The 19555-nt window shown below is 40.0% G+C and overlaps 4 protein-coding genes across 8 annotated transcripts in view; 1 reads left to right on the top strand and 3 right to left on the bottom strand.

Annotated features, from left to right (window-relative positions):
• The window catches only part of LOC130702135 (uncharacterized), a 37324-nt gene extending 24773 nt beyond the window's left edge, over window positions 1-12551 (bottom strand). The window contains exons 1-2 of one of the 3 annotated variants that reach the window (XM_059495670.1): window positions 12401-12551; window positions 4558-4975 (exon numbers count right to left, since the gene is read on the bottom strand). In XM_059495670.1, the coding sequence (XP_059351653.1) occupies window positions 4558-4615 (58 nt within the window). In that variant the 5' untranslated portion in view covers window positions 4616-4975; window positions 12401-12551. Of the gene's footprint in view, window positions 1-4557; window positions 4976-7558; window positions 7717-10833; window positions 11569-12400 lie in introns of those variants that run through there. The other 2 variants (XM_059495668.1, XM_059495669.1) reach the window with 2 other exon arrangements.
• A 1006-nt stretch (window positions 12552-13557) lies between these two features.
• LOC130702143 (gamma-secretase subunit Aph-1-like) lies at window positions 13558-14917 on the bottom strand. The gene is made up of 4 exons (XM_057523804.2): window positions 14648-14917; window positions 14356-14576; window positions 14050-14300; window positions 13558-13889 (listed from the first exon to the last, which is right to left on the bottom strand). Exons 1-4 carry the CDS (start codon window positions 14758-14760, stop codon window positions 13722-13724), a joined length of 753 nt encoding a protein of 250 aa, XP_057379787.1. The 5' UTR covers window positions 14761-14917; the 3' UTR covers window positions 13558-13721.
• Window positions 14918-15189: 272 nt separating this feature from the next.
• On the top strand, window positions 15190-18314 carry LOC130702137 (N-sulphoglucosamine sulphohydrolase-like). 3 transcript variants are annotated; one of them, XR_009004246.2, is made up of 11 exons: window positions 15190-15657; window positions 16057-16186; window positions 16282-16418; window positions 16498-16651; window positions 16745-16983; window positions 17046-17165; window positions 17228-17604; window positions 17665-17811; window positions 17880-17941; window positions 18006-18152; window positions 18269-18314. XR_009004246.2 is itself a non-coding variant. In XM_059495678.1 (10 exons), the coding sequence occupies exons 1-10, from the start codon at window positions 15513-15515 to the stop codon at window positions 18091-18093; spliced, it is 1599 nt and encodes a 532-aa protein (XP_059351661.1). In that variant the 5' UTR covers window positions 15190-15512; the 3' UTR covers window positions 18094-18238. The 3 variants fall into 3 exon arrangements, 2 of the variants coding, with proteins under 2 accessions (XP_059351661.1, XP_059351662.1); XM_059495678.1 differs by lacking the exon at window positions 18269-18314 and having other exon boundaries at window positions 18006-18238; XM_059495679.1 differs by lacking the exon at window positions 18269-18314 and having other exon boundaries at window positions 15957-16186; window positions 18006-18238.
• Window positions 18315-18390: 76 nt separating this feature from the next.
• On the bottom strand, window positions 18391-19310 carry LOC130702144 (PRA1 family protein 3-like). Its single transcript, XM_057523805.2, has 3 exons — window positions 19048-19310; window positions 18774-18991; window positions 18391-18714 (listed from the first exon to the last, which is right to left on the bottom strand). Exons 1-3 carry the CDS (start codon window positions 19251-19253, stop codon window positions 18572-18574), a joined length of 567 nt encoding a protein of 188 aa, XP_057379788.1. The 5' UTR covers window positions 19254-19310; the 3' UTR covers window positions 18391-18571.
• Between the last annotated feature and the right edge of the window lie 245 nt (window positions 19311-19555).

Raw genomic sequence — 19555 nt, 5'->3', positions numbered from 1 at the left:
AAAAAAAAAAAAAGAAAGAGGTCCCCCGAGGAGATTCATATTCCGTCCGGCAGGATTGCTGGAACGGCCGTACGGTAGGGCAATAAAGTCAATCCGTACACACTTCCGGCGTTCTCTCGAGATGGCCGGCCCGCATAATTTAGATGGAGACTAGGGGATAGCTAGCGCAGCGACCACGTCTAGATCATCCGCAACAATGGCGGCCATTTAATGCTATTCAATAAAAAAAATAAAAAATAAAAAATAAAAAACACTTTTTTTTTTTTTTTTTGATACAACAACAACAACAATGAATTGACCAACATGGTGAAACCGGCGTCAGCGGAGAAACGAACAAAATGCGAGAACGCGGCATCGATCTGTTTTCTTTTCGTCAGTTAGCGGCGGGATTTAAAAAAAAAAAAAAAAAAAGAAAACGGAAGAAGGTGCGGCCTTTTCCGCCCGCTTTCAGAAAAGAAAAAAAAAATAAATAAAATATCGCAACTCGTTGAACGTAAGATGGATAAATAACTACGCCATGATTTTCTCTTGCTCTTTTCTTTTCGTATTCGTTAAAGAATTCGGGAATGCGGAAGGCCGAGCGCGTATTTGCCACGCTAAGGGAAATGAACTATCAGTGCCGTTGATTAATGAAGCGATCCGCAACGATATATTTTTTTTTTCTCCTTCCTTAAAAAAAAAACAAACAAACAAACAAATGAAAGAAAGCAATAAAAAGAGACTATTGTCGACGTCGCATGAGGAACGATCCATCAATGACGTCACCCCCCCCCCTCCACCCTACGCAGTTAGTTCGTCCAAATAGTCAGGAATTCGAGATGTGTGGCGATTTGCAGCAAGGCGGGGGGTATCATTCTTTATTCTGATACTGAAATTCTCATTTGTCAGTCGAGTCTTTCTTTTATAACGCTACGTGTATATATCTTTTTTCCCGGGGAGGGGTGGGGGACCTGTCTGTGAAAAAAAAAAAAATCATTTTTTTTTATACACACGCCCACTATCCATCAAACTAGTCAGCAGGATCATCAGACATTCGTCGACGCTAACAAAAAATTCAAAAAAAAAAAAAGATAAGATAGGAAAACGACAACACTCTGTCTGTGTCAAAGTAGGACCTCAGTTTTTAATGGCAACGTTGCACCCGCGCCTCTCGACTTTCAAACATTTTCATTTTGTTTTAACGGGTCGCAACAGTTCAATGCAGCGTCTAACACCACCGATGTAGACTCGTTGAAAGAATTAAAAAAAAAAAAAAAGGGGGGGGGGGCTAATGACGTAAGGTGTCTGTCACATAGGTGTGTAAAAAGGAGGAATGCACCACACGCACGACAAAAGAAAAGATTTTTTTTTTTTTTCTCGGAACAACGAGCCGCTACAGCACGAAAACTTGTTGACATCCATCGGCAGTTCTAACCCCTTTGCTTCATTTATTATTCTCGAGCTTACGCGTTCATAATGGGCTTTACACGCACAACAAGCGCATCTCGTCAAAAAACAAAAACAGGCCTGATCTCGTCTTTTGTATCAAAGGCTTTGTATCGGTAGAGCCAAAAAAAAAAAAGGGGAAAGAAAGAGGCCAGTTACAGTAGCAGCATATTTATCACGCCATCCGCATTGCAGTCTACACGTACAGAGATGACGCTGCTATAAATACCTACAACGTTATCATAAAAATACGTTGTTCCACAAACTTTTTTTTTGTTTTGTTTTTTTTGTTTCCCCATCTGGTATGTTGTTAAAGTGCACATAAAAAGTCAAAAAAAAAAAAAAAAAAAACGGTAAGAGGTATATAAATACATGAAAAAAAAAAGAACGCACATTGTTCTTTCTCCGCCGACAATGTGTACACATTTCGTACGTGTAATACAACAAGTTAGGGGGGAGATGGCCGCGGACCCATTACAAGTCTTGCCCTCTGATGATTATACATCAACTGCTAGACGTACGTAAACAATCCCCCCCCCCCTTTCCCTTTTTTTTCTTTTTTTTTTTTGAATGACAAATAGAGAACCGTACGAATCTAATAGAACACGAAAGAGGCACACAATAAGATCAAATAAAGAACGAATAGCAAATTCAATTTTCGTGTTGTTCCTGTTATTATTATTATTCCCCCCCTCTTTTTTGTTTTCTTTCTTTGACTGCTATTGTCTAAAGGAGAAAGAAAGAAAGAAAGAAAGAAAGAACGAAAAAAAAAAAAAGAAAAATAGAAAAACAGGGAAGATGTAAAGCTAATGGGTATCGTCTGATGCGGGAGCAAAGGGCTGACGGCATCGGGAGATCGAGACGCCGCCAGAGCCAATGAATCGGAACAGATCCATATAGTAGACCTCTTCAGGGACTTGCCGACAGCCCATCGTAAAATAAAAAAACAAAAAAACACAGGGGGGTGGGGTTGCGCATATACTTTGTCAATGTTGTATATCCTCCACTGCAATAGAAAACACGAGCACGGAAGGAGTAGGAAGAAAGAAAAAAGGACGCATACAAGGAGCCAAATTGACGATGTCATCTTCCCTCTTTTTCTTGTTTCTCTTCTTGCCTTTCTAGACGATTGTTTCTGAAACTCACCGCCGTCGACGCCATTTCCCGCGTTTGTTTCTCGTTCCATTTCCTCCCCCCCCCCCCCACTGTTTTTTTTTTTGTTTTTTTTATATATAACTTTGTTTTTTCTGGCTTTCGAGATGCACATCCTCCAATCTGCCGCAACTGTGCGCAATTCTACGTTTGGACATGGTTCACTGGCGGTCTAGACGCTAGCCAATGAACGTAAAAGAAAAAGAGGGCCAAACTTTTTTTGGATGGACCCAACAACAAATACATGGTTACGTACACGACGTCAAATAACAAGGAAAAAATAATAATAATAAAAAATAAAGGAACCTTTAAAAAAAAAAAAAAAAAAATTAGGGTCAAATAGAAAGCAAAATAAAAAAAAAAAAAAGGGATGGACTAAAAGGCGACATAAAGCGCTGCCACGGGAAAGAGGAGGAAGACGTGGAGACATGATAAATGTCGGGCCGTTTTTTTTTTTTTATGTATTTTCTATGAAGAAAAAGTATGGCACAATGGAGTTCAGACCGAGCGGGGGGGAAGGGGGGAGGGGCTACGATATTTAAAGGGAAAAGAAATGGGACGTTTCTTTAAAAAGACTATCGTCTAGATGGAACGGGATTGAGTGGATCGTGTACCGTCCCCAACCGTTTTTGTGGGATGGGATGGGATTAATGAAATTCTCTTTCAAAGTCTTTTGTCTTTTAGCATCGTTTTTTTTTTTTTTATTTCTATTACGATGTCCTCTCCCCGATAAAAAAAAAAACAAAAAAAAAAACAAACGGAATTCAATTTCACATATCGTTTGTCTATGCGCTTTGTTTTTCCCTCCTCATCTCTAAAATATGATTTTAAAATCCCCCCCCCCCCAAAAAAAAAAAAAACCGGAAAGCGTTACGGATAAAAACGACAACATGTTCGTGCGAGAGACAATGAATCTGATTTCAAAAATGAGATATAAATATTTTTCTGTCTTCCCAGAAATGAAACAACATCATTACGAGATGGCGAAGGAGGAAACCGAATTTTGCGCAGTGATTCAAATGTTAATCAGCGTAGTAGGTCGCCGAGGACAAATGGTATCATTAAGATATTCACAAAAAAAAAAACCGTGGATGGACGCGACAAGACTTTCGTGAAAGGGGGAGGGGACGGACATGCTACGCAATTCTTCGTTTTGAGCCCTACGTTTATAATGGGGCCCATATTTCCATAAGCCATTGGCAAAAAAAAAAAAAAAAAATGTTTTATTCAGCCGATCGCGCATCACCCAGATTTCGTCCGAAAATGTCGATCAAAATGAATATGCAAATATCGTTCATTTTTTTTTTTTTTTCAGTAATAGACCGGCGCACTGCTGTTTAAAAACCGTTACATTTAAAAAATAAGTAAATAACGCGTTAACGTTGTTTGAAGTACAACAAAAACCGTGTGCAAACAAATGAAACTCTAACGCATTTCTATGCGCCGTTGTTACGGTAAGAGTCCGTTAAAATAGATCGTCAGGCCAAAATTCAAAAGTATCAAATTAAAAGGAGAAAAGACAAAAAAAAAAAAAAAAAATTCAAAAAAGGCGCTGATTTTTCACGAGGGCAATTAAATGAAAACCGCGCAAAATAGGAGCGGAGGTGGCCTTGTTGCCACGACGACGTCAAAAAAAAAAAAAAAAAAAAAACCTCGCAAGAGCCAAAAACCTTTTCAATAATCAAAAGGAAAAAAGCAATCGGTCGACACGCAAAATACAAAAATAAAAAAAATTCAGATGAATGAGGGAAAATTATAAAATTGCAAAGAATTCAATCAAGAATCCCACAAGAACGTGGGACACGGACTTCAAAAAATATTTGAAAAGCCCAAATTGCTCCGCTTATAAAAAAAAAAAAAAAAACGTGGGCTCGATTGTAGAGTTGATCAACGTAAAAAATGTTGGCCGCGCACAGAAAAACAATGAAAGAAAAAAAAAAAAAGAAAAAAGAAAAAATAGTTTTCGATTATAGAACTCACCGAAAATGGCGGCGACGTAGAAGATCAAGACGGTCGGCCGTCCCGTTGGCTGACGCATGGCGAAACGCGCGTCTGATGGCTGCCGGGATGAAATCAAAAGTAGAGGGGAAGCCGATCAAGGATAGGCAGCCTTTAGTTAAGTGGATCAGGCTGCCAGCCCACTTAACTTCCTTTTTTTTTTTTATTTTCCTTGCAGCCTCTTTTCTTTCTTTCTTTCTTTTTTTTTATTTCCAGTTTTGCCAGCAAAAGCGTTCAATATTTCTGATGGATTGGCTTCGCGTTCTTTCCTTTTTTTTTTTTTTTTATAGCCCCGTCCCGTGTTCAAGTCCTAACTTCAATCACGCGTCGTTTAATCAGCTCCATCTGTCGACCAGTTCCGCAGGTCAGGATTAATTTCTTCCCGTTCAATTGTATCCACCTGATATAATAAAAAACAATCAGAAAATAAAGAGACGGGACATGAAAACATTCTATCGATAAACATCAACACAAGAAAAATAAATAAATATATATATATATATATATCTAAACTTGTGACGTGTACGTGTTGCCAGCCGACTTTCGCCTAGCGACAACAGTCAGCGATCATTAGCCATGGATGAAGATGGATCCGTTCTCTCTTTCACGCCGCGTGTGTGTTGTGTGTTCACATGTGTACGTTTGTATCAAGATGGATCCGCCCGGCAAAAAAACAAACAAAAAAAAACCCGAGTCGGACGCGCGAATATAACAAAAAAAAAAAAACGGGAGTCAACGTCTATGCCAATAATCACGAGATAAATGAAATAGTTACGCGAATAACAAAGCATCAATTCAACACGCGAATGAAAAAAAAAGGGGGGGGGGGGGGGGGGGGGTTCGAGTGTGATGGAATTATTTAAAAGCAATATATTTATATCGAGTTTCGGTTTAAACATATTCGAGGTGACTCGCCTCATGAATGAAAAATGATTGAGAAAAAATCGATTGCGAGTTGTTCTGCCCCGGAGTTCGTTCATAACACGTTTGAATGATTAACCGATTGCGTGAGCAATGAGAAATGGATACGACCCGGATCATCATCTTAAAAAAAAAAAAAAAAAAAAAAAAAAAGGAAATCCAATTTACGGCTATTGTTCATTTTAAAGAAATAATAAATGTTTGTTTTGTTTTTTTTTCTCTCTTCTTTTTTGATAACATTCTAACTTGGACTTGTTTTTTTTTTTCCCCACGATCTCTCCCTTTCGAATCCAATCAGAAAGCGGCGTCTTGGCTCCGCACGATCGCATTGATTGAATCGCGTTTATAGGAATCGCATCTCAAGCCCACTACATCTCCGCCCCCCCCCCCCCCCCACAAAAAAAAAATAAGACTAAATATAAAAGCGGGGGATCGTCTATTCAGAAAATGATGTCAATAATAGGCTAGACTAGCAATCGGATACCCAAAGTGCCATACACGATGGCCGTAAATGCGCGATAGCAACAGAGATTGAAGAGATCGCGTATCTTTCCGCCGCTCCTCCCGCCAATTGCCTTTCTTTTTTTTTTTTTCATCCGCGCATCCGACCATCTTTTTTTTTTTTTTTTTCTACAACAACATTTGCCTTCTTCTTCCACAGGGCTGTTGCGACGTAACAATTTATTTAACAAGACACGCGGCTGCCGTTGCGACGTTCTTCAACTCAATTGGAAAGAATGAAAATTCCGACGAGGCGGCAAAATGTATACGATAACAAAAAAAGATAACAAAAAAAATGGAAAAGAGAGTGAGCGAGTGACTGTTGCCATCGTTTCCTCTCTCTTCCCCCCCTTTTTTTTTTTGGCAGAAAAAAAGGAAATGGTTTTTTTTTTTTTTTAAAATTGAAATAGAAATAAAAATTCAGTCAGTCGGAACAGTCTTCGCAGATCTTTATAGATAGGCCTATATTTCGTAGGCTCCCGATGATCGTTACACATGGTCTCCCCCTCTCCCCTCATGTTGCGCGTAATTTATTCAAAAGCGAGCGACGAAAAGACGAGAACAAACCACATAGAAAAAAAAAAAAAAAACACAGACAAGCGGGAGTAGAAGAGTTGCAAAGGGGCAAAATGCGCAAAAGAGATGCGGCCAACAAACTACATGGATATGTCCCGCTGGACTGCGGAACACAAATGAAAAAAAAAAAAAAATATATAATAAAATAGAAGGATGACCCAAAAAAAAAACTTTGTTACTCCCCTCGTCCTCCCACATCTCTTGATCGAAATTCAAGCCAAAAAAAAAAAGGAGGGGAGGGAGGAAAAAAAATCAAGATTGTGCAGACAAAAATCTTGTTTTATAGTTTGGGTCGTTGTTTGCTTGCTTTGCAGAGGAAGGAGAGGATGTGGAAGGACGGCGGAAGGACAGCCAGAATGGGCGGAGCCAATGCTGGAGGATGTTTTAATTCCGCCTAGAAACGACGATGGTCCATGTATATATATATTTTTTTTTTTTTGCAAAGAACGGAATGGCAGAACATCACGGCCATACTTTTCCTAATTCGCCTTGGACAATGTCATTTCTCAGCTGTTTTTTTGTTTTTGTATGTGTGTGCATAATGAAACGAAGGTTCGATTAGGGTCGCAGGGTGTCAAAAAGAAAAACGCCCCCCTATGTCTCACGAAACAAAAGCATTTCGTTTTGGTTGGCACTTATTAACTTGTCATTTCAGAATTTCTTCTTCTGTCTCGTTTTTCTCATACCAAGAATGATGCATTATTCAAATAAAAAGTTGCACATGACTATTCAAGTCTGGTAATCGATCGCAAATGTTGTGAAATCGAAAACACAGAGATTTCAGACCAAAAAATATACATACGTAATGAAGCAAGCGAAAAGTACTGTGAGCCAACAGACGGCGTTCGTCACGAAACGTGCATCTAACTTTAACCCACTACGAACGTAAACGAAAACATCAAAATGGAAATAAAAAACAAAATAGCCAAAAACAAAAGCAACTGGATCAACGGTCACGTCAACTGGTTTAGGAAAGGCCACTAACCGTTTGATGGCAAGGCGCCCTGGACACACATCGATGATGAAAGTCAAGCAAGTCACACGAAATAATCGATAAAAAAAAGGAAAACTTGTTTCTCTTCACCGCACACGACACAAACACACAGACACTCCTATTTCTATGTATTTTACACGTCCAGTGGGGCACACACCTGGACAGAAAACTGACCGCGTGGTTCGAAAGGCATATCGGCAAGCAGACGACATTGTGTTTGCGGGCGTGGTTTTTCTTTTGTTTGTTGCGACATACGACCCCAGGGTAAAGAGGGAGGAGTCAGGAAGCCAAACAAAAAAAAAATGAAAAACAAAAACAAATATTATGACTTTAGATATAGTAACGAGTAAAGAAACAAAAGTGGAGCTTAATTAGATGGATGTGTTTACGTTTCGTGCGTTATTTATTTATTTTAACGAGTCTGTGACATGTTGAGCGAACTCATCCCGATGGCGATTATCAGCAACACGCTCCAGAAGCAACTCCAGGACAACGCATTCCAGGGAGACGATGACGAATACTAAAACTATAAAGAACTGCTTGTTATAGACTTGCAAAAAAGAAAAAACTAAAACTAAAAGGGAGGAAACAAGATGGTAGGTAAAAATGATGGAGTGGGGGGGGGAAGGGCCTAAAGGAATTGATGGAACAACGTTCATCCACACCTGAGGACGTCCCTATTTTTTTTTTTTTTTGTGTGTGTGTGGATGAAGAGTAATAAGAAAAAGGAAGGCAATATATAAAAGAAAGATATGTCACGAGCGACTACTACTGTTGCCACGGGAAACGCCTCTTGTTTTGATGTCTCTCACTCTTATATTCTCTCAGTTCTTCAATATGAAGATGGAAGCGGCCTAAGTTGCAAAGGAGTTTCCATAAGAAAAATGGCGAAACAAGTTTTGGATGCTCTTTCACGAAAGAGAAAAAAAAAAAAATGCAACTTAAGAATCTGAAAGAAGAAGAAGAATCACAAAAGTTGTGAAGAGAAAAGACGTACTCCAGTTATGCATTCTTCCGATTTTTCGTATCGGAAACACGTAATGATATGAACATGTATATACACACACACACACACACATAAACAATAACTATTTCTTTTTCTCTTCCCAATCGAAAATTAAAAAAAAAAAATCGAAGCGGATGCTTAACTTCAATCGCCAATTCTTTATTTTTGGGGGGAGGGGTTGTTCGTAATCTCATCATTTTTACTTCTCATTTCTTGGAAATGATGAAACGGGTGAGGAAGACGGATGAAACCTCTTGACTTTTGAGACTCGAATCTCTCACTGCTCTCGTTATGAGAACATGGCAGCTGTGTTAGCGCAGAACATGAGGTATAATCAATTCCAGAGGGGAGAGCTTTATAAATGTGTGTTTATACTTTTTTTTCTTTTTTGTTTAATTCAAAATCCATACGAATGTGCAGTGGTCCCTACATTTCTTACCTAGGAAAACTCAATGTCCAATTATAAATGGACCGTACATGTTCACTTGAACCAAACGAGCATCTTAAAACAAAACAAAAACAAAATAATCTGCTGAAAACAAAAAATGCAAATATTTTTGTTAGAAAAAAATTGAATCACGAACGTTTTAACCAAATGGGTGGGGCCACAACAAGGGATCCGATTGAGAGCTAGTGCAAGCAAAAGGAGGTTGATGATTCATATGTACCAGTGTGAGCAAAAAAAAAAAAAAAATAAAAAAAATAAATAAAATAAAACGTCACCTTGTTACAAAAATCTATTCTTACCGAGCTGCCATTTTGTTACACACAAAAGAACGTCGTCTGCAGCGAAAAGAAAAAAATTGGATGCAATAATCCGTCCATAGCAAATATCTATATTCAATTCGATCAGTAAGCAATAGAGATCAACACTGTTAACGTGTCTGATTGTGCTGTTTGATCAAAGCGTTTCCTCCATTACGTGCATTAATGCTAACCCGTAATAGAAGGCGTGCGGAATTCCCACGCTCTCATTCTACTTTCACGATCTTTGTTTGGCCTAGAGAAGTAAAGAAAAGAAAAAAAGAGGATAAGACGAAAGGAAACGAGGGGACGGAAGAAGTGGCATACAAGACTGATGCTGTTATCTTGATTATGTTAAAAAAGAGTCATCGCCCAGCGTATATGAATCATTAACTCGGATCCGAGTGTTCGGAGCACTTTAGCTCCTCCAGGCCTGTCTTTGCGACTTCTTGACCCTAATGACTGATGTCTTCCTTCTTTTCTTTTCATTTATTTTTTGTTCACTAATAAAATATCTTCTCGTTTCTTTTCTCTCTTTAAAAGATGTCGATAAAAAAAATAAAAGAGAGACAAGTCTTTCTCTGGCCATAGTTATCAATCGATCGGATGCTTTCAATCTCGATGCTCTTTGTCAATCGCCTCACCCCCCCCCCCCAAAAAAAAAAAAATAAAACACATACAAAACAATAAAATGAAAAAAAAAAAGAAAAGAACTATCATTGGCACTGAAGAAGAAGAAGAAGAGAATCGAGTGCTATCAAACAAAATAATAATAATAATAATTTTCCTTCTGGTTACACGCGCCAAATAGAAGGACCATAGTCTCCAAGGCTATGGGCCCTCTTGGACATGGAGTGAGGACTTTATTTTGGCACTAAGCCGTGACTTGCAGCGAGAGAGGGCAAGCACCAAAAGAAAAAGGAAAACCAAAAAAACAAAAAAAGAACAAAAAAAAAACGGTGAGGTCAAAAATAATTCCCGAATTCTTTTTTTTTTTCTTTCCCCCCTACCCACTGATCTATCTGAGCACTTCTAAACACTCGGCAACACACCAGGGCTGAATTTGCAGCCGCAGAGGAGCGCGCAACACATGAATCCGCACAACTGCTTCTCGTGTGCTTTATTGTTTCGTTGGCCCAAACTCTTAGCTAATCACCAGAAATCTGGTACTTTCGCTATCCTTTCTTCTTTTTTTGTTAAAATTCTTTCCCCCTCGCAATGTAGCCTGAAACGGGCGCACTGGCAACTAACGTTGTTATCATTGGCGGGTGGCAAAGTAATGTAGTTGGTAGCAAACAAATAAAACAAACACATCGAGCCAAAAGCAGAAACAAACAAGGCGAAATGTACTGCGCATTGTTGAGTATGTGCGATATTTGATTTCCTACCACCAATCCGCAGACAAGCCAAAAATAACAAACACAAATTTAGCGCAATATGACGTATCGTTTGAAAACGATGTTTTCTTAACCTCTCTCTTTTTTTTTTTTTTTAAATCTAGTGAATTTCTACGTACCTCAATGATTGCAAGGGGCTATGCCTAGTTATTCGTGAAAAACGGTAGAGTTTACGACGTCGACGATAAACAATTTGAAAACGAAAATAAAAAAAAGGAAATGCTCTTGATATCCCCGAGTGCGAGATCGGTTAGTTCAAAACGAAATCTCTGTGTGTCCAGCGGTATTTTAATGTAGGAGGTTTTCTTTGCCGGGCGTGCGGCCGAGGGCGGGCACACTCACACTTATGCACTATACACACGCACGCCGGATATACACACACAGAGGGACACACACACACAAGTCGAGTCACGATATCACGTTCCATCCATAAAAACTTTTGAGGCTATTCGATATCGAGTCGTTGGGTTGAAAATGCTGAAAGAAAAATCAACACACTAGCTGAAACCAAAAACGATCGGAAAGTAAGCAAGAAAAATGGATCAAAGAGCAGCTGGAACGACGTCCGGTGCAACACACAGTTTAAACCGTCCTAAATAGTTGAACGTCCCCCCCCCACGAGCAAAAAAAAAAAAAAAATAAAAATAAATAAAGTTCTACGAAAGGATGGACGCTTGAAAGCGCTGGCCGTCCACGACTGAAACAGTCGGGCTCCTTGCCATGACTTCTTATATAGAAGCGTCGGTGTGGGTAGCGGCGCCGGCGGCACGAGGCGACATGGAACGCAAAAACGCTCGCGGGACGCCAGGGTACACATTGACGAGAACAGTTTCGAGACGAGGCCCTTTTATTACCATCCCAGCTTCTTCTTCTTGCTTCCCGGCAGTACCGGCATCCGGGGCAAGCGCAGTCGAACGAAACTCGGGACCCGTTTGAAAATAATAATAAAAAAAGCAAAATTCAAAAAGGGCGGCATCACGGAGCCCGGAGTTTGGGGAAACAGGAGAAAGGGGGAACGCTTTCATTTGATGATGAACTTAAGAGATCCTCATTCCATGGACTGGGATCGATTGCGTAACGAACTAGCTCAAGCTACAAACTTTCCCTGCACACACACACACACACACATCTATCCACGCATATAAGACACAAAAGAAATGAAAGAAAATAAATACCTGCGGATGAAACATTTTGGGCACTACTGATGTACGTCATTGTGTAACTCGACGAAACTCTCGTTAGTAGATCAACAAAAGAGAGAATAAGAAACCAAGGGGAGAAAAAACGTTACTCAAATTACAATGTCGAGTTTTTCTCAAGATCGCACTTGCTCATCCGACTTTTCATCTAATGATGGCCTCGCTACCTATCTGTGAAAAGCTGAGCGTCTTTAAAAAAAAAAAAAGGGATGGCAAGTTAGCATTCTTTTAGTTCGTATAATGGTTTGGTGCATTGTCGACACGATGCGTCGGCAACTTGGCAGCGAAAAAAAAAAAAATGAAAGAAATAGACGCGAGCGCGGGTTGTGGAACAGTCTCATTGGAGAGATGAACTACAATAGTCGGCTGGTGCCTTCCAGCTGAAACTATTCGATTATTGCGTGGGGTGTGTTCCAGAACACGTTAGCGTCATATCATAAGCCGGCGGTTTGGGCCTTAAATATTCAATGAACACGAGAGCTTTCACCTGCACGCACGGCGGTTTTCTTTTTTCCAATCCGACTCGGATGCACTTGGGCAGATTACGGCGACTCGAGGCGGACGAAGCGGGTCGATTGAGACGAGACAGCAATACCATCCATCAAGGCGTCTAGAGATCAAGTGGCTCATTCGACGTTCATCCATAGAAAAGAAAGAAAATAATAATCAAACAAATAAAAAACACAAAAATTCGAGGTAAATATAAAGAAAAAAGCAAACAAACGGCATCCGACGGGCTGCTGGGCACCCACTTTACCTCGATCGAATTTAGTGACACGACCAAGTGACGTTAGAGAGCGTCATCTAATGTAAGAGTCGGATACCTTGTCTGGGGACGAATGGAAAATTCCAGGAAAGAAGAAAGGTAACGGAACACAAAGAGTTTGAAAAGAAAAACATCAAAGTCTTGTGTAGAATGAAAAAAAAAAAAAAAACATCAAGCATTCGAGCAAAGCAGGTCGGCAGGACGATAGACTAATGTTGATTGAACACGTACTGCAGGGTGGGGGGAGTAGACGGTATACACAGTTGATTGTGATTCTTCAGTGAGCTTCTTCTTGGCTGGCATTGGATGAACAATAAACACGTGGCTGAGCGCTTGGCTAGTTCTATAGTGTAAAACAACTCCGCCATTACGAGGACAACGTCTTCCAAAAAGTTGAGACAACACTGGGCCTGTTCACGCTAATCTGTCTTGAATTTCCAGTCGTTGCTCATGGCTTCGTATAATTAGAGAAGCGAGAGCATTCTCATATACATCAAACGCTGTTAATACAATAGAGAAATAATATAAGCATTACAACAAAATCCTACCCTTTGTTACGATATCATTCGCTATTGATCTGCCCCTCGAAATTGACAGTTCTTTGTTTTCATTTGTATGAAAGTCCAGCAACTGGAGTTGTTTGCTGCAACACGGCTAGCAAGCGGAGGGTAGACGGAGGAGCGTTATTAATACGAGAACTTAAAAACATATTTACCTAAGGTGAGGAGGAAACAGTCAGTAGTTTTGCGAGGGATTTTTGTTGAGGGCCGTGGCAAAAGCTTATCGTCCCCACTATTCATTACAAGTCTAGGAAAATGGAAGCCTCTCAGCTTCATGAAAGCAGCAAGCACCGCCGTCTTCACGTTGTTTAAACTGAGTTCCTTCATCACTGAAAGTGTATTTTTGGTTATATTAATTAATTAAGAACACGGTAGTCGGACGTTTTCGCAAAAACAAAAGTTATGTAAGGGGAGATTATGGAAAGAGACCCGCCCCAATGGTTTACTGACGATGGCTGAATTGTGAATGTCGTGCCTATGCCTCAGTCTTCCGCGCGTACCTGCACCGTTGTGGGTTGGCTAGTTAAACACTTTTTAAGTGACGTAAAAGATGCTCCAGCCGCTCCAGCAGCCCACAGAGCCGTCACGACCAGAACGGCGTATGCCGGCAGTATTGTGGCTAAATACAGCTGCGAAGGGTTCATGAGAGTCTAAAGTGAAAAAAGCGCATGGTAAACAATGCAAGAGCATTAAAAAAAACAATTTCAGAAAGGTGTACACTCAATAAACTTCTATGCCATAGTTTCTGGAATGATAACATTTTGCATGCCTGCTTTTTTTTTTTTTACTCAATGAGGAAGATATAATTACCAAAAGTGATACAAGCAGATGAGATGTCACCACCCAAATTAATGGCAAAAACTTTTTCATGTCTAGTGCATGGAAGAAGAGCACTCCCCATGCTGTGTGTAGGAGGATGAAGCAAAGTGTTGTGAGGGACGATGTTAGGAAAAACAAGTTGGAATCGCCATGTAGACCGACTGTTCCAGGTCCTGTAGCATCAGCAAGAACATTGACTAGAGAGAAGGTACCGCTGATGATGCCAAAGCCCAAGCCTGACACTGTGAAAATAATTAATATACATGGCATTATGACATTTTATCCTATTATATATACCATAGGCCAGGATGTTTTTATTAGTGATAATGGCAGTATCAGACTCTGTGAGTTTTTTCAACCCAACCTCAGCTTTGCGTAACAGCAAATATATCAGGTATCGGAAGAGCTCTTGGAACAGGACAGAAAAGACAACTCCCACAACAATTGGACTATTCAAGGTGCTTGCCACGAGCCACAACAAGGATGACATCAGTAATGCCAAGAGCCAGAAGAACGCACTGCAGCAAAACAAGAAAATATTACTATAAAATTGACTTGAAATGATTCGTAGATAGAAAACAAGGCTCACCTAGCTATGAGGATGATAATTCGAATAGGGTCTTTAGCGATAGTTAGAAGAAACATTGAAAGTGGAGGGCCGAAAGCAAGAAACGCACAACCGAAAAATTCGAGGAGAGCCATTTTTTGGGTTCACTAAATAAGCAGTAAAACCAAACTGTGTAAAACGCAAATTGGACGTCAACTATCTTGACGTTCCTTCCCCTCAAAAAAAATTACCGGGCCCAACTTAACACTTCGGATTTCTGGTTCTGACAGTTCAATTTTCTTTCTTCATCGGAAAACAATTGAATCCACACAGTGTCATTAGTTGCCACAAGATGGCCACACGAAATAAAGGAAACCGCCAAAAATAATAGCATTTCCGGTTAGAAAATAAAAATATTGATCTAAACGGAGAAAAGTGGAGCACGTAATGACTGCAATCCAAACTCTGTTTTGGGTATTGTAAATGGCAAAAGTTCATCCAATAGGAGAAGAGAATGCTGCGTCCACTTCACGCCACTCACGTCGGTGTATTGCAGCATTGCATTGCGACTTTTTTACGGTGTTTCTGGTGGAATGTTAGAGACTTCCGAATTAGGACGTTAGTTCTGGTGAACCTTGGCGACGTACGTGTCGTCGGTCTAATAAATACATTATTGGGTGATTGAAACTAATGTTGTTCATTCGGTGTCGAAACTTGTGCTACACAAAGGGGATTGAAAACAAATTTACTAAAACTTTTCATTTACTTTTAGTTGCTGGCTTTGCTGTGGAATTACTTGCAGAGGGATATGACGGCGACGGACACCCCCTCTATTTCAGATATTGGCATTAATTAGTGTCAACCAGTTGGCAAATGTCTGGCGCCACATTCATACCCGACCACGCTTATGATGATGTATAGTCTGTGGCGTGGAATTAATCACTTCTCAAAGTTTGTTTTCATGGTGTTCTTTCTAATAATCTGCCTGCTGAGCTGCCGCCATGAAGTCTCAGCTGCTTTATTGCGTGGTCATAACGTTCTTTTGATGATTGGTAAGTGTAACATTTTGTATATTTCTCTAACGCGTAAACAACTTCGTTTTCTTTGCTGCTTCTTGGAACTAATCTCTCGAGGGGAAAGTGTACTTTCCTTATCGTGGCCAAACCAAACTTTTTTTCTTATTGCAGTTCAGTTTAAAGCTTAAACATGCAGGCATGTGACCATGCAAAAGTCAAAGAGTCTCAATTTGGTTGTATTTGCCTTTGCCACACTTGAGTTGGCACAAAACTTGCATTGCATTCCTACCATTTGGTAAGAAAGATGTAAAATAATTACATTTGTGGAGGGGAAGAGAGCATAGCTAGAAGAAAACAATGGAAAATAAAGGACTTTGTCTTTGTCCTTCACATTTAACCTTCGGTTTCCGATCTCGAAAAAAAAAAATGCGACAGCTGACGATGGCGGATTTGAAATGGGCGTTTACGGCAATCAACGGTGCCGAACGCCCCATTTGGATGCACTGGCTGCTCAAAGTTTGGTGTTTTCCCAAGCGCGGACGTCCGTGAGTAGTTGCTCTCCTAGGTCAGTATTTTTTTTTGCCTTATCCATACAACTATTCAACTACTTTCCTTTCTTTCTGTACTTACGCACTTTAATGGGGTGTGGCCTATTTTCAGTCGAGCAGCACTGTTGAGTGGACTTCCAAGTCACGAAAATGGATTATATGGACTGCATCATGACGTCCACCATTTCAACTCTTTCGAGACAGTTCGGTCACTTCCAATGATCCTCCGGGAAAATGGCGTCCGTACGGGTAGGATGACCATGTCAGCAGGATCCCGAATAATGTTTTAGTTTGATCGTTCCACATGATACATTGTTGCATTATTCAGGCATCATAGGAAAGAAGCACGTCGGCCCTGGATCTGTCTACTCCTTTGATTACGAGCAGACCGAAGAAAATAACTCAATTATGCAGGTCGGAAGGAATATAACCCGAATTAAGTTGCTCGTCAGGGAATTCCTTGAGACGCAGAATGGAACCCAGTAAGTCCAGACTTGTCCTTCGCTGTGTTATTTCGTCCAATTGCTTGTTTATCAAACTGACGGCCTCGACTCACTTGTATCGCCTCGATGTAGGCCTTTCCTGCTGTACGTGGCGTTCCATGACCCACATCGATGCGATCATTCCAATCCTGGTTATGGACATTTCTGCGACAAGTTTGGCAACGGAGAACCTGGTTTCGGTCACATCCCAGATTGGAAGCCGATACAGTACAAACCAGAAGATGTTCTATTACCATATTTTGTTCCAGATACTCCAGCGGCCAGAGAAGACGTAGCGTCGCAATACACCACAATCTCGCGTCTCGATCAAGGTACGTTTATCTCGATAAAAAAAAGAATAATGTTGTTTTACATTGACGTCAGAAGACTTTAGGAGTTGGACTGGTGCTGGACGAGATCCGTAAGGCTGGTAAAATTGAAGACACTTTGATAATCTACTCATCGGACAATGGTATTTCCTTTCCATATGGCCGGACTAATATGTACGAACCCGGTAACACATCATTAAAATGTGTAAAAATAAATAAATAAATTTTTAAAATGTAACCTACCTAGGATTGGCTGTCCCCCTATTCATCAAGTCCCCCTATGATTTGACAAGACGAGGTGACTTAACGGATGTTCAGGCTAGTTTGCTGGATATAGTGCCAACGATATTGGATTGGTTTGACATCGATTATCCAAAATATCATATCCTTAAACCCAGTCAGCCTACTAGCCTCGGTGGAAAGTCTCTTTTACCGTTCTTGAGAGGTGATGATAAAGCAAAAAGCGACGCATTCTTCGGAAGTCACGCCATGCACGAAGTGACGATGAATTATCCTATGAGAAGCATTATTCAAGGAGAACGGTACAAACTGATACATAATCTAAACGCCCCTGGTACTCCGTTTCCCATCGACCAAGATTTCTACCTATCACCTACGTTCCTGGTAATTGGACATTAGACTTGTATGTTTGGCTACCAAGTAATACGCAAAATGATTTCTCAGGACATGCTCAATCGGACATTGAATGGGCTCCCCCTTCACTGGATCAAGGAACTGTCTGATTACTACTTTCGAGAGGAATGGGAGATGTTTGACCTGAAAGAGGACCCCAAAGAAAGCGTGAATTTACACCGCAAAAAGAAATACAGGGTTTGTAAGGCCGGAGTGAAAGGGGCATTTTTCACTTATACGTAGAATCATATATTTGTTTTAATCAGGAGTTATTCGTTGAACTGAAGGAAAAGTTATTCATGTGGCAAAAATCTACTTACGATCCATGGTTGTGTGTGATTAGTCTACGAAATTATGAACAAACGTCATTACCAGCAGCCCTTTTTCTCTAGGTTGTGTGCTCCACATGGAGTACTTTTGGAGAACCCTCAAGGACCTTTCTGCGCTCCGCTGCATAACAGGAAACCTCGAGGATTCTGATTATTACATGTTAAGCGATTGGTAATGTGTGTGACACTAGGCGTTAAAGAAGGTTACGAGTAAGAACTAGTAGCTTTGCCAACTCTGCAGAAAATTTTAATCTTTGTGACAAAAACCAACAACAAAACATTATGCTAGTTACCTTCCATTTTTCCTTTCATTAAAACTTAATCAGAAATCTTCTAATAACCACATCCTGTCATGACCAACGAGGGAAAGACTGAAATTCTAATATTTGAAGAATAGGATTTATTAGAGATGTTTTTAGAACCAAACTGATTAAAAAACTTGAATAAATCTTGCCATCAAGACATTTATGGCTTCTCAAAAGCATTTACCATGACTAAAGAAGCATTATTATAAAGGATCATAACCCCAGGTTATTGCTACTCAACACAAGTTGAAGTCAAATAATATCACAAAATGTTTCTAACTTGTGGGACTAGCAAATGCAAAATTTAGTTAATATCCACCTCGGTCAGTCAATAAGTTCTGCTTCAAATCCCAAGGCATCCAAGAGCATTCCCATTGGTGTTGATTTCTTAAGTCCAATTTGTTCCATCTTGTTGGTAAGCTTATTACGCAAACTACGTAAGCGTAGTGATGCATGGACAAATGTAGCTATGGCAATTTAAAATGTTAGTAACTCAATATTCAAAATCATTTTAGTGGAGATTTACCTGAAAATGGAAGTAGAATACCCAGAAGAAACACTAAAATTCCATCCAGAAGGTAAACGATAAAATAAGCCCCAACAAGAATGGCGATGACACTGATGATTGGGTGCTCTTGCTTAAATTTAGCTACTTGAGGGCCACCGTTGCTAGCCGCAACAAGAAGACTGCATGCCACACAAATAGCAAACAATCCAAGAAACATCTTGAGGGGATGAATAAGCCTAAAAATGGATAAAAAATATAAAGAGAAACAAATATATAATTTTAAAATAATTACCCGACAAGTGCAAAGAGAGCTAGAGCCAGTAAGAAATAGTTTGATTGATAGTAAACAAGGTTGTTGTAAACCCTCTTCCCCCATTTATCTAAATCACGAAAATTTGGCACTTGAAACCTTGCTGATTCTAACATAAAGTCATCTAAACTTCTTAAAGGGGCCACTTCGAATGCACCATTCTCTTTTGAAGTCGCCATTTTCCGCATATGTTATGTTTTCTTCGGTGAAGCAGATGACTTCTGCCCGCTCGTCATCAGTTCATCACTGTCCATCGACTTCCCATAATTCTAGTGGCGCTAAAATACGGAAGCCCTTAGGCCAACAATTTTTATTGTGAGTTATCAAAGACATGTTACAGATTGTAGGCCGATACTAGTCAGTTGTTACGAATTGAAACTTTAATATTATCTTTTAATTTATCACCAAGATTTTTCTTTTCCTCCACTGATAGTTGCCACTTTTTAAGTTATTATGCCAATCTGAACAACAAATCTTTTTCAAAAAACTT

Source organism: Daphnia carinata, chromosome 6, assembly GCF_022539665.2.
Source record: "Daphnia carinata strain CSIRO-1 chromosome 6, CSIRO_AGI_Dcar_HiC_V3, whole genome shotgun sequence".
Taxonomy (NCBI): Eukaryota; Metazoa; Arthropoda; class Branchiopoda; order Diplostraca; family Daphniidae; genus Daphnia; species Daphnia carinata.
This window is presented reverse-complemented; position numbering and strand designations above follow the sequence as displayed.

What these genes read in the sequence shown, in the direction of transcription:
- LOC130702143 (XM_057523804.2), bottom strand. Translation starts at nt 14,760, where the DNA reads ATGGCTCTCCTCGAATTTTTCGGTTGTGCGTTTCTTGCTTTCGGCCCT. An exon ending in ATTATCATCCTCATAGCTAG is followed by an intron (nt 14,577 to 14,647) that starts GTGAGCCTTGTT and finishes GTTTTGCTGCAG; the next exon opens with TGCGTTCTTCTGGCTCTTGG. An exon ending in TAAAAACATCCTGGCCTATG is followed by an intron (nt 14,301 to 14,355) that starts GTATATATAATA and finishes TTATTTTCACAG; the next exon opens with TGTCAGGCTTGGGCTTTGGC.
- LOC130702137 (XM_059495678.1), top strand. Translation starts at nt 15,513, where the DNA reads ATGATGATGTATAGTCTGTGGCGTGGAATTAATCACTTCTCAAAGTTT. An exon ending in GGAAAATGGCGTCCGTACGG is followed by an intron (nt 16,419 to 16,497) that starts GTAGGATGACCA and finishes TGCATTATTCAG; the next exon opens with GCATCATAGGAAAGAAGCAC. An exon ending in ACCTATCACCTACGTTCCTG is followed by an intron (nt 17,605 to 17,664) that starts GTAATTGGACAT and finishes ATGATTTCTCAG; the next exon opens with GACATGCTCAATCGGACATT.
- LOC130702144 (XM_057523805.2), bottom strand. Translation starts at nt 19,253, where the DNA reads ATGCGGAAAATGGCGACTTCAAAAGAGAATGGTGCATTCGAAGTGGCC. An exon ending in GCTCTCTTTGCACTTGTCGG is followed by an intron (nt 18,992 to 19,047) that starts GTAATTATTTTA and finishes ATCCATTTTTAG; the next exon opens with GCTTATTCATCCCCTCAAGA. An exon ending in TATTCTACTTCCATTTTCAG is followed by an intron (nt 18,715 to 18,773) that starts GTAAATCTCCAC and finishes AAATTGCCATAG; the next exon opens with CTACATTTGTCCATGCATCA.